The sequence below is a fragment of the Podarcis liolepis genome (assembly GCF_965112155.1).
Source record: "Podarcis liolepis genome assembly, chromosome: 6".
NCBI classification, from domain to species: Eukaryota; Metazoa; Chordata; class Lepidosauria; order Squamata; family Lacertidae; genus Podarcis; species Podarcis liolepis.
Window position 1 is genome coordinate 5,839,536 of NC_139559.1, and position 14,154 is coordinate 5,853,689.

Here is a 14,154-nt window from a genome sequence, read left to right on the forward strand (position 1 = left end):
GAGGAGGCTCATGGTCCCTGGAATCACCTGTGATATGAAACGAGCTGGGGCATGTTCTTCATATCAGAAATGATACTGGGAAGTGTGGGATTTGTTTGGTGTGAGCCTCTGGCACCTACCTTCTCACGGAGCCGCTCCCTCAAGGCAGCTAGATGAGCTTCACGGATCTCCTTGCTCAGCTCCATCTTGTAGTTGAGCTTCTCCTCAGCCAGCCGGCTGAAGTTGTTGTTCTCTTCTAAGGCCTTGTGCAGCACCTCCCTCTCATGCTCCCGCTTTTCCGCCAGCTGCTTCAGGACTTGAGCTTCTTGGCTCTACAATGCAACCAGCAAACCGGATTAGATGAAAAGGCTCCTGAATAGCCAATTGTTGGTCAATCTTTGTGCATCATCTTTTTGGGTGGAGCTTATCACAATGCCTGGCTACACCAGATAATATTGTACATGGTATCTATTACACATGTTCTTATTGCAGGGGTGGCTTAACCCCCAGATTCTGCAAAACAATTGTGGGTGTGACCACCACCACTGTGTACAGTAGCGGAGTTTGGATTTGATATCCTGCTTTCTCACTACCCGAAGGAGTCTCAAAGCGGCTCACATTCTCCTTTCCCTTCCTCCCTCACAACAAACACCCTGTGAGGCGAGTGGGGCTGAGAGACTTCAGAGAAGTGTGACTGGCCCAAGGTCACCCAGCAGCTGCGTGTGGAGGAGTGGAGACGCAAACCCGGTTCACCAGATTACGAGTCTACCGCTCTTAACCACTACACCACACTGGCAGTACACACGAGTCCTGCTCCTCTGCTGATCTGTGTAGATCAGCTAAGGAGAGGGGATTATCACCCCTTCTCTACACATTAAATGATGGTTCTGATGTCTAGGAAGGGGGGGAAGTGCACCCCCATGAAGGTGCTGGGTTGAGTGGAGACTTTCAATCCTTTCTGCCTTGTCTACTTTACTGTGTTCCTTTTTCCCACTGCTGCAAAAATTGGTGGAGTCCTGATAGAGGTAGGGAATTTACTTGGAGGCTAGCCACTCTGCCCTGTCAGTTCCTCTGTTGCTTTCCCCACCCCTCAGCTCCCTTGCATGTGTGGTGGAGCCTTATATGTTTATCCTGTTTCTCTAATAGCCTTTAAATAGTTTAAATCAGGGATCGGTAAGTTTATCTTGCCTGGGCCGGATCAGTCCCACGGAGATCCCTCTGTGGGCCGGATTGCGCATGTGCAAGTGCACACACCCGCGATTTCTGGCATCTGCACGTGCACAGATGCGGTTTCCAGTTTCTGTGCATGCGCACAGTGAGTCCCTGCACCATGCTGCACCGGTTTAGCGCACCGCGCAAGCGGGCAACTCAGTTCAGGGGCAGCTCATGGGCCGGTCAAACGACCTCCACGGGCCGCTTCTGGTCCATGGGCCTTAGGTTGCTGACCCCTGGTTTAAAACATCGGGTGTTTCAATGTTCATAATACCTGTGTTTACAATGCTCCATTAGCCAAATTTACACCTGCAAACCAGGTGGGTAGTGTTTGGAAATAAAACAGGTATCTGGAACTTTGCTCTCCTTCCACTGAATTTATTTATACCACCATCTAGGATTTGTCTGTTTCTTAACATTACTAAGTTTTTTTTATTCCTTCTGGGTCAGCTAATCTTCCAGTTTGTTTCTTTGCACTAGATGTAATTTTACTCATGACCAGAGTGGAAATGAGAAAGGGATTGGGGTATGAATATTCAGTAATGATCTTTCCTATAAGCTGCAGCATTCACTAGGTGAAACACTTCAGTCACATAAGCCCTTAATGTTATTGATAATGCACTAGTATTATTTACGACTTGGTTAGTCTCCTTCAAGAGAGAGGGACAGGTCTTCATTTCTCCTCTGCTCACATACATTTTGGAAGACTCTGAACCACAGAATTGCAAGGATTTTCATAAGCCCTCAGCAGCGCAGGATTTTAGCTCTAGTCAAAGCATTCTTAGAAGGCATTCTCTTCAGTGGCACTTCAATGGCAATTCCTTGACAATCCCATTACCTTCCTCCTCTCTTCTGCAGCCTCCAGCCTCTTCTGGAGCTCTTCCAGGGACAGGTCCCTCTTCTTGGGGGGAGAGGAGAGGACTGGGCTCTCAGGGGACAAATCAGAAGGTGACTTCAGAATCACTTCAAAGCTCTGGCCAGAAGCCCTCTTGTCCAGCTGCTTGACCTCCATATCTGAGCAAGAAGAAGACAGGCACCAAAAGGATGAAGGGGTGTGAACTGTAGTGTCAAATAAGGTCCTAGCAGCTTAGGCCCTGACCATCTGAAAGACTGCCGCCTCCTCCTTTGCAGATCCTCTCAGGTTTCAAGATCAGCGAGGGGAGCCATCTTGATATTCTGAGGGTTGCGGCCCAGGAAAGAGCATTCTGTGTGCCAGCTCTTAAGCTGTGGCATTTCCTCTTCAGAGGTGCATCTGGCACCTTCATTGCATACCTTTTGTCATGCTGAAAATGCACCTCTTTACCCTAGACTTTGACACATGAGATATGCAGATATATTTTAGAATCCACCCTAGTCTTTGGGTTGTAAATTGTTTTAACTGACTTCAATATTGCGTTTTAACTTATTGTAACCCACCCTGGAACCTTATGGAGAAAGGCAGGTAAGAAATCAAATCAATCAAATCAAATCAATCAATCAATCAAATAAATAAATAAATAAATAAATATGCTGTGTCATAACTTTTTCTTCATTGTAGCTGGAGCAGTTCTAATGGTCTCTCAAATACTCTTTCCACATGTATGAATCTTTAGGATTTACGAAAGTGCAGAGTCCTCCTTAAGTATTAAGGCTGGTTGCAACTAATCCTGCATAGCTGATTCAGTTCTGCATGCTAATGGTACATATGCTCTACAACCAGTGAAAGTTATCAGCTAATGTGAGTGTTGTGCAGCCGCTGTGGCTTCAGACTATGCCACCAATGCCAATCATGATATATCACTATCTGCAGTGGGCTGGCAACTCTTGGGGAATGGCTGAGACCCTGCATTGCTTGCAGGTGTTAGGCATGCTGAACTCTGCAGGGGAAGGGAAGAAAGCAGGGCAGAAGGAGAGGAGATTTCCAAGGTGCAGGAGGAATTTGAAGTTCATGAAGAACTGACTCAATCTCTTCAACAGTTAGCTTGTGCTCTCTCTGAGACTTACTGATAGAAATGCCATGGATCAATATATTGTTCTTAGTGCACCCTTGAGGTCTGCTTCCCTTTTTCCTATCACAAAACGGGCTGCCTGACACTAAAAAAACCCTTGCAATATGATTCTATGGAATTTCGAATACAGTAATAAAATAGCACACCTCCACAGTATACAAAGGCTGCAATCTTGAGCACAGTTGGGACACTAAATTCCCACCAGCTTTAGTAGGAATTAAGCAGACAAATGCTTGAATCACATGTGTATGTATATCGCTGGATTACTCACTGCTTGATGACTTGCAACTGAATGTGCGAAATGACTTGCTTTGTTTAGTTATTCTATTTATATCACATCTTTCTCAACAGAAAAACTAAAAAAAATATCAAAAGAATGTAGAAGAAAAAGTGGGTCAAAGTAGGCTTGTGAAAGGAGCTTTGTTTCCCCTCTCCCTCTCTGTTTGCTACACTTCAGAATGGCGGCCTTCTAATGGAATTGGAGCGGAGTGGGAACTTGTGGGCAGTTGTCTGGCAGGCCCCTGGAATTGCCTTGCTATCCCTTTATCTCCTGCAGAATGGCCAGCCATGTCTTAATTTAACACACATACTCCATATTACGGGAAGCGGGTGGTGCTGTGGGTTAAACCACAGAGCCTAGGACTTGCCGTTCAGAAGGTCGGCAGTTCAAATCCCCACAACGGGGTGAGCTCCCGTTGCTCAGTCCCTGCTCATGCCAACCTAGCAGTTCGAAAGCACGTCAAAGTGCAAGTAGATAAATAGATAAATCTGGTGGGAAGGTAAACAGCGTTTCCGTGCGCTGCTCTGGTTCGCCAGAAGCGGCTTTGTCATGCTGGCCACATGACCCAGAAGCTGTACGCCGGCTCCCTTGGCCAATAAAGCGAGATGAGCGACGCAACCCCAGAGTCGGTCATGACTGGACCTAATGATCAGGGGTCCCTTTACCTTTACTCCATATTACATGCCCATTCAACCACTTCCGAGTGCAGAACTGGCACTTTTATGAATAGTGCTCATTCTGCACTTGTAAGGAATTGATCTTTTAGTGTGGCAGCAGCTACCCTCTGGAACTCCCTGGTCACTGACATTAGGCAGGCACCTTCGCAGTACAGCTTTCAGCATCTGTAAGCCTACCCAGATATGAAAAGTTGGACATCTATTTAAATACATAATTTTATTTTATAACCTACACCTTTAACTGCTGATTCTATTTGTTTTTGTTTTGTTTTTTTAGGTTAACTTGTTTTAAACCCTGACTTTTAGTGATCAGTCAGGTCAGCAGTATGAGATACTTACCTCCATATTGGTATATGGTATTTGGGTGTGGCTGGGTGTGGAAACAGGAACAGATCAATGAAAGCAGAGAGAGTTCCTTCATTTTCTCTTTGTACGCTAGAAAGACAAACAAAAAAAACCCACCAATGAGCAACGTTCTAATGGCAGCCATTTGCTATTTTCAGAGGACATGGAGTAAAATGTTGACCCACGCCACAAGCCTTGGTTGTTCTTTAGAGCTATTTCCAGAATCTCAAAAGGAGAAAACCAAGAGTGTTTGGACACATTCACCATAAAGCAAAATGGTAAAAGTAGCTTTCATAGGTAAGAAGAGAGCGATCATTTGAATGCCTCACATGCATCTTTGAGCAGAGTTTTCAAATAGCTACATTCCCTCATGTCTACAAGAAAATACCTTATAGTTAGAAAAATAGATGGGTTGTATCCAACTAACTTTTACTCAGTGCTGACCCACTGAAATGAAAAGATCAAAGATAGGCATGTCCATTCATTTTGGATGCAACCCAGTGACTCTTCTATTCATTTCCATGGGGCATCTGCATGGGAAATTCATTGTGGATTGTGCCCCTGGGTATTCATCTCCTTGCTCAGGTAGGCTGTTTTTCTCTTTACTAGAAACAGCTTTCTTTCTATCCATTTCAAAAAAACTGCTGTCCTATCCAGTGCAATCCACTCCTCTTCCATTTTCTAATTCCTCAGACAAATCTGATAGCAATTAAAGGTGCACTGTGGAACACAAACATGAAGCAAATATGCAGGCCATTGAGAAACATCTGGCTGATGTAACAGGATGAGTTTTCTGCTTCATCAACTCAGACCCAGGGATCAGGGCAGCATCACAGTCAGCCACTTCCCAGGCTGAATAGTATTTCTTCCTGGGTGAGTAGCTTACCAAAGTCTTCAGACAAACTGCTATCTGACCCATGCAGTGGGATTCCTCTGGTACTTCTCTCCAGCATTAGGCTAGTGGTCTATTGTTTACCCTTCCTCATAACACAAAAACAAGGAAGAGTAAAATGGAAAGAAATGGGCACCAGAAAGAGAACAGCCAAAATGAGCTAGTCAATGGACAGACAGTTGAATTACAAATTGGTTCTAAATTGCTTTTGCTGAGTGCATGTCTGGGTCCTATACTACTCTTATAACATCTGTTGAAGAGGAGTCTTAATTGGGCAACTGTCCACTTTGCTTCTGACTTAGTGTTTAGTGACACTGCCAGTTGCCAACCCTTTCACATTGGCATTAGTGTAACAACATGAGGTCCAGCCGTATGGAAGTGGCTCCTGTATCCTTGAGGTAATAAAAAAAACAAAAAACAAAAAGTTTGTGGTCCAAGGAAGTAGGCCCAAGTCTGTCCCAAGTCATTGTTTGGTTCTGGACAAGTTACTTTCCATTCTGTAAAATGGGAATGTCAGTGACTTACTTTGTGCGGACAGGGAGGGGATTTGCAAGTTTAAGATTGCTTTATCTTTGCAAAAGCAGCAAAGTTATAAAACAATAAGCAAAAGGATATTTTCAGACAGAAAACTGCAACATACAGAGTTCAATGTCATAGAGTAATGAATGGCAATCTTATGAATGGCGTTCATAACAGGGATTCTACATAACCATAATTAGTGGTGAATAGTCTCTTTAGTAATCAAGTAGCAAGATCATCTGGGGATCTCATGTCTCTCAGCCTCTATCTACCAAAAGCTGTCAGTAAACCAGAGCAGCTGCTGACTGCATCTCACTGTATTAACAGAAGTAAGATAACTATAGTGAGATGCTGGCAGCCAGTGCTCTGGTTGCTAAGTCTCATGGATAAGACACTCTGGATAAGTTAGTTAACCTAAATAATATATATTCTGTATTCTGAAATCTTGTTCTGAATTGCTTAAAAATTATCAAGGGGAGCCCCTGTGAGAAGTCAGGAAGATGCAAATTTAACAAGATATTCAAATGTATGACAAATTTAGGAAACATACAAAATCCAAAATTTGCTTTTAATGTTTGGCTCATCTCTAAAGAGCGTTCTTGGCTGGACACAGCACTGCCATGTGTGACCAGCAAACCAATCCCATCAGTTTCCTTGCTTCTTTTGTTTATTTTTGTATAAGACACTAAGAAGAGCAAGTGAGTCAGTTTAATATGTATGTGTGTGTCACATGTGAATGTACATAAATTCAGGAAAGAATTCAAAAAAGAACCAAATGCACCTTATTGCCAATGTAGGTTTTAGGGGCCAACTTAATTCATCTGATTTAAGCTTCGCGTGTGGAAAACAACTCAGCTGTCTGCCAGTTTACTTTTATGGCAGGCACAAGCAGTGCATATCAAACCTGCATCTGCAGCGGGAGGCAACATATGAATAATGGATTTTTTAAAAAAAGCTGGGCTGAGCAACTGTCCCTGCCCCCTACAATCTCCATTTGGGTCTTGTATTTAAAAGGTCCTGCCAAATACTGCATAATCTCAGCTGCTGTGTCTTCTTGCCTGCAAGCCCAATGCTGGAGCATCTTTCCGTCTCAGCCCCAGCCTGTCCCCAATTTTGTCTTTTGTACTCTTCTCCTGTCATGTAGTGAAGCCCCCATCCCCTTCATCAATTAAGATAAAAGTGGGAGGAAGACAAATGCATCCCAGCTGCTGTCAGCAGCCTAATGAGATGAGGAAAGCAGGATGTGTACATCTCCTGGCATTTCAGACTCTCTAACTCCATCTTGGCGCCAGCGATCAGCAGCAATTAGCCGATTCCAGTCAACACAAATTGAGGGAGGGGAGGAGCCCTTCTCTTGGCTGTGGATGTACTGGAGAGTCAGGGAGAAGCCACAGGGGAAGAAATTTGGAGGAGCTTTTGCTCCGAACTCAACCCCTTGCAATTAAATGAAGTTTTAGCCGAGTCTTCCAGCTGGAGCCATGTTTTGTCACAAAGCAGCTTTGGGAAATGCAAAGAGAGAGGCTGTCCTTGCTCAGGCCTGCTTTCCCAGAGCCAACCTGGCCTCCCCCCCCATCTCTGCAGGCACAGAGTCCCTGCACAAAACCCCTTTGGTCTGCCATCCACTTCCCTTCTGATTCGCAAGCAGAGCTCAAGGCTGAAGGTGAAGGAGCTGTTCTTCCAGCACCACTTCTGGCTGAGTCAGCTGCCACACAAGCCCGACAAAGGGCCATCCTTAATGAGTTTCTACCACAGATGGGAATAATTTCCATGTAAGAAATGTCAAATAATAATAATAATAATAATAATAATAATAATAATAATAATAATAATAATAATAATTTATTATTTATACCCCGCCCATCTGGCTGAGTTTCCCCAGCCACTCTGGGCGGCTCCCAATCAGTGTTAAAAACAGTACAGCATTACATATTAAAAACTTCCCTAAACAGGGCTGCCTTAAGATGTCTTCTGAATGTCAGGTAATTATTTATCTCTTTGGCATCTGATGACATCACAGGGCGGGCGCCACTACCGAGAAGGCCCTCTGCCTGGTTCCCTGTAGCCTCACTTCTCACAATGAGGGAACCGCCAGAAGGCCCTCGGCGCTGGATCTCAGTGTCCGGGCTGAACGATGGGGGTGGAGACGCCCCTTCAGGTATACAGGACCGAGGCCGTTTAGGGCTTTAAAGGTCAGCACCAACACTTTGAATCGTGCTCGGAAACGTACTGGGAGCCAATGCAGATCTCTCAGAACTGGTGTTATGTGGTCCCGGTGGCCACTCCCAGTCACTTGCATATGCATTGTTATGTGTGTTTATTTTGCAGCTTGTACTCTCTGGATTCACTCAGTGTTAACTTTGGCTGAAACGTAGCTCACTTTGGCTTTAATGAGTTTGTATGCCACATTAACAACAGTCACACACAAGGCACAAACAGCAGGAGAGCTGCTCAATGGCCATGAAGGTCCACTAGAGCTTCGTGTGAGAAGACACACCTCTTCTCTTTAGCCTTGATTTAGCACTTGCACTATCCCCCTCCCCTGAAATGAAAAACAGCAACTAAGGTTGCAATCTCATATACGCCTTACTTAAAAATAAGACCCAGTGAAATAAGTGGGACTTATTACATTTGAGTAAACATGCATAGGACTGAGCTGCATGTTTCCCTGCTTTTAAATTTTGAAATGCTCTCATAAGCCTACCATAATTTATCCACCCAACAATATTCCCCCCCCCCACATTTTATGACATTCTGCCTTTTAACAACTCTCTGGAAGTTTAGAGTATTGTACTCTTTAGCCACCTTGTTCAGGAAAACAGTGAATAAAATGTTTCAATGAGAAACTCATCGTATTAAGAGATCTTGTGAATGGTCCCTGGGACAAAATATTATTCAGTAAGGGTATTTGAAAAGGCCTCTAGCATATTGTCAAATCCCAGACAAAATCCCAATCAATAAAAAATAACAGTAGCTCCCTTAGTGTTTGGTTTTCTTTGTTTCAAAGTGGTTGGCTACTGACTCACTACATTGCCCAAATGGAGTCTCCCTGCAGCAAGATGCCCTAAAATCTAGTTAGTCCTGTAATGTACAATTTTGTGACAAGATCTGTAGTCACCACTTAAGGGACAGTCTGACCTGTAATTTAGAAGCTGTCCTGAGTGGCTGGGGTAACCCAGTCAGATGGTGTGTGTGTGTGTGTGTGTGTGTGTGTGTGTGTGTGTTGTTGTTGTTTTGTTGTTGTTACTATTACTATACAGTGGTACCTTGGTATTAAGAACACTGCAAACCCGGAAGTAGGTGTTTTGGTTTGTGAACTTTGCCTTGGAAGCAGAACATGTTGAGTGTGTTCCATTTGTAAATTGAGTCCCCTGCTGCTATGGGAAAGCACGCCTTGGTTTAAGAACGCTTGGTTTAAGAACGCTTGGTTTAAGAACCAACTTCTGGAACGGATTAATTTCGTAAACCAAGGTACCACTGTAATTATTATTATTATTATTAGGCAATCCAAGCCAGGCCAAGTTGCTTTGGAGGTTGTTAGGACCTAAATCCACTGATGAGTTGGTTTGGAGCTTTGCTCCCTTCCGAATCTACAATTCTATGATCACCACTCCCTAAATAAAATTGATCTTCACAATCATCCTCTAATGCAAGCCAATATTAGTACCATTTTACAGAGGTACAAACTGAGGCTATTTGCAACTTGCTCAGAGCCACCCAGGAAAGCTAAATCTGAGCTGGCATCAGAGTCCAGTTCTCCAGGCTCTGAGCAAGACCTTGTTCAACAAGCTACCTTTGCTCTTGCCTTCCTTTGTAGAAGTGGGGTGATTGGAATGCTGTGAACAGGCTATGCTTGCCCCAGGGATGATACAGGTCAACATAATGTGTGGGGAAGTACACAGGAGCCTGATGGAAAACTTAGTGTGCTGATTCTTTGAGTGATGTAGCCATCTCCAGGATTTGCAGCATTGCAAGGTCAGCTGCCTAAGTTCTGACAATCCTCTGGGGGCATAACAGAAGCACTTATAGATTTATAGATCAAAAAGTCAATAATGCATAAATGGGGGTGGGGGCGAGAGGACAGGAACAAGGGAGGAACGTGAGCATATGAATAGTGATCCCCAAGGGAAAACACACACATTGCTTTGGAGTCCTTGTATGATCAAGGTAGAACAACGTAAGAACTATGCTGGCTCTATAATGGGAAATGCATTAATCGTTACTTGAAGAGATCTATCAAAGTCATCTCAAGGGGGAACTAGTCAATAGTTCCCTTTTCCTTTAGACAGATGGACACAGTAAAGGCCATCCAGGAAGCTTCTCTGACCTTGCTATTGATTTTCTTTGTAAACCACTCAGCTTTGCTGCCTCACTAAGATGCCAATGGGGCAAACTGCTGCAAATGCCTGATGGGTGCAAACTAGAAAAGCGTTCCATGTGCATAGATGCAGAAGATGTGTTGCTTGGTCCTTCAAGATGCTGGGCAATGCACTTGCTCAGTTTCCAGCTGTTTCAGTCCAAAGAGGCCTCCTTCATATTTCTTCAGGGTCCTATATATTGCTCCTGCAGCTACTGATGCATTATGAAAACACAGGTAATGGATTAGAATCATTTAGCAAACTGTGTAATAAGTAGGATCTAGGAGTCTTGGTTGACTACAAACTTGACATGAGCCAACAGTGTGACGCGGCAGCTAAAAAAGCCAATGCAATTCTGGGCTGCATCATTAGGAGTATAGCATCTAGATCAAGGGAAGTAATAGTGCCACTGTATTCTGCTCTGGTCAGACCTCACCTGGAGTACTGTGTCCAGTTCTGGGCACCACAGTTCAAGAAGGACACTGACAAACTGGAACGTGTCCAGAGGAGGACAACCAAAATGGTCAAAGGCCTGGAAATGATGCCTTATGAGGAACGGCTAAGGGAGCTGGGCATGTTTAGCCTGGAGAAGAGGAGGTTAAGGGGTGATATGATAGCCATGTTCAAATATAGAAAAGGATGTCACATAGAGGAGGGAGAAAGGTTGTTTTCTGCTGCTCCAGAGAAGCGGACACGGAGCAATGGATCCAAACTACAAGAAAGAAGATTCCACCTAAACATTAGGAAGAACTTCCTGACAGTAAGAGCTGTTCGACAGTGGAATTTGCTGCCAAGGAGTGTGGTGGAGTCTCCTACTTTGGAGGTCTTCAAGCAGAGGCTTGACAACCATATGCCAGGAGTGCTCTGATGGTGTTTCCTGCTTGGCAGGGGGTTGGACTCGATGGCCCTTGTGGTCTATTCCGACTCTATGATTCTATGATTCTAGGAGCCCAAGGTGCTGGATAGACTACCTGGGGAACCTGTACTACATCCACGTTATTGGGACCCATACTACTGGGGAAGAAGGCCCTATTGGCATAAAGCCCCATCCAAACATTTTATATTTTAATTATGAGCAGCTGCCAAACTCCTTCAGATGTAGAGCCCAGACAGCTGCATGGGTTACCTGCACAAAATGTCATGTGTATTTTGTGAATATATGAAACTGATCCATGAACTCTTAACTCTGATGAAATTCTAGCTTTCTGAGAACCACGACTATCATATTAAAAAATAAAACAAGTTTCTGGCTATGATTACTACAGAGAAAACCTGGATGGTGTGTGAACAATGCCTGGTAAAATTTCAAAACTTAGAAGGGGTCTGGAACAGCCTCCCAGTGCTGGCACAGCACACATTTCTGTCCCCACAGCTTCTGTTCCTTAGTTCCTGCCGTCCATCTGGCTCAATCGCCAGGCCTCCTCATCCTTCCATTTCTTCAGTCATTGTCAAGCCTTTCAAGAGCCTTTGCTAACTTGGATATTATAAACAGAATTATGCAAAACAAGCAAACAAACACATAATTTCATTCTGTCACAGAACAGAGAATGCCTTTTTTTGTCTGTACCAAAAGACCCGTCTGGTATATAAAAAAGACATACTAAGGTTCCAAGCTGATAGAGATGACTTAGTTCATAGAACTGTAGAGTTGGAAGGGACCGTGAGAGTCATCTAGTCCAAACCCCTTTTGCTCCACATGGGGCTCAAACCCATGACCCTGGGATTAAGATTTTCATGTTCTACCAACTGAGCTATCCCTTCACTCTCAGCCTCTATGTGGCCTTGGTAGAACACCTCCATCTGTGTGCTTTTGTTTCTGTATCATTCCACTTTAAACAATCTATTTAAATTCTTCTAATTCTTTTAGTTCAATAACTACTTTTTTAGCATTAGGAGCAGACTACATGCCAGCTGGGGCTGACAGATCAAGGTGCGTACAAGGAAGTTGAACAAACCTTGCAGGGGGAAGTGTCTTTGCAAAGTCCAATGAAAAATGTGCTTCTTCAAAGAAAGAGAATGTCAACAATGAGTAATAGAAGAATGATTCTCATTTGAAATTTAAGCCAAAGGCTATATTGAATTTGCTCAGAACAAAGATAACTGTATTTGTAACTAAACCCACTGACAAAAACCAAAGCATAAACTCAGAATTCAGGGGCAAAGATATTCCAGACTTTCAGTTAAGGTAAAAAAAATAGATCCAGTTCAAGAAAACTAGTGTTTAGTAGACAGTACAGACATGTTCAGACTTCTTCCATCATTTCCTTTTGTGTGAGATTGTTATAATAAGCTTGTAATAATCAGTGGCTCTTTTAGCCAAAGCCATGCTTAAAACATTTCACCTGTAGAATATTATGGTAGCTCTCTAGTAAGGACACATTGGCCATGATTGTGTGACTTATCTTTATCAGCTACAATCTAGGTCAGGTGATTTGGAAACTGAATGATCTGGATTTTTTATTGCCAGGATTGTACTAAGAACTGGAAATTTGAATGATTTTCCCAAGAAGTCTTATCACAAAAGAAACTCGGCTTATGTGGAATCAAATGCAGGGCCCCCATCTTGATGGATGAGGTGCACCCCAATATACAGAAACACCTCCCAGCCATATTCTGCTCTTCAACAGACACGACAGGCACAGATCCAACTGTTCTCCAATATCACTGCTGAAGAGATGGTGCCAGTGGACAGCAACATATTCCCAGGACTGCCGGGAGTGTTCCAAGTTGTCCACTCAATGCAGGGTCAAACCTTACTGCAGAAAGCATACTATTTGTATGGATTTCATACCGTAATCAGTACATTTCTGAGGATGCCTTTGCCTGTCAAGGAGTGTTCCAAAAATCTCTGGGGACAGAAGGCAACATTGAAAGGTGGTATGTGCTGAAGGCTCATGCATACTAACTAGGACCTTGAGCTGTATTGCTCACCCCCTGCTGAAACACAAAGCTAAACAGAACCATAGTCGTGCAGGAGTGGGGTAAGATGAAAATATAGACTTGGGTGAGTTTATCAAAAAAAGAAAAAAGGAAATTAAAAAGAAGAGAAATGACATCACCATTTAACTGATAGATACGCAACACGTCCCAAGTGAGCTTGCAAAATAACTAGATATAAAGGAGGGCAGTATTCTTGCACTTTGAATAGTTATGAAGAAAGAGAACTTTCAGCAAGCACAGCTTGTCATACAGGGTGAGAAATCTGCACCTTCCAGATTCTAAAAACAGACGCATCCCAATCCTAATGCTTGAGAGCCTTTGAGTTTAAATTGTGATTTTCTGCATGGAAAACATTTATTTTTACATGTGTACAGTTTACAGGCCACCGTACAATAAAAGTTCTCTGGCTAGCTTAAATGGATTAAAACAGCAAGTTCAATTAAAAAAAACAAACAGATACAGCTACTACACAACATAAAATTATTTTAAAACACTGAACTTTGCAGCGGTGTATCAGTTCAAAACTGAGGGCGGGGGAATAAAATCCTAGAACAGTATTAAACTATAACTTGGTATAAAAGACCTGGGGGAAAGTAAAAACGTAGTATTTGCCTGCTGCCAGCAGGATATTGAAATAGGTGCCAGGTGAGCCAGGGATGGGGTGGGCCTTTCACTACAGAAAAGGCCCATTCTCTCATAGCCACCTGATATACCTTGTGTTGTCCCAAAGGGCCTGAGATGACAACATAGGACCATGCAGGGCTTTAAAGAGAAAAACGCACTTTGAATTGAACGAGTAACCAGTGAAGTTGCAAAATGCCCCTCCCAGTTAGTATTTGAGCAGCCATATTTTGCATTGCGTGAAGTTTCCGGAACATTTGCAGAGACGTCCATGTGCAATGCATTGCAGTAATCCAAACAGGAATTTATTAAGGCATCCATGATATCTCTGTCCAGTTTTTGTAAG

At 43.5% G+C, this 14,154-nt stretch overlaps 1 protein-coding gene across 1 annotated transcript in view; it reads right to left on the reverse strand.

Moving 5' to 3' along the window:
* The window catches only part of STMN3 (stathmin 3), a 29,873-nt gene that overhangs the window by 11,157 nt on the left and 4,562 nt on the right, over nucleotides 1-14,154 (reverse strand). The window contains exons 2-4 of the mRNA XM_083507819.1: nucleotides 4,476-4,571; nucleotides 2,030-2,205; nucleotides 120-311 (exon numbers count right to left, since the gene is read on the reverse strand). Of these exons, the coding sequence (XP_083363945.1) occupies nucleotides 120-311; nucleotides 2,030-2,205; nucleotides 4,476-4,571 (464 nt within the window). The remainder of the gene's footprint in view (nucleotides 1-119; nucleotides 312-2,029; nucleotides 2,206-4,475; nucleotides 4,572-14,154) is intronic.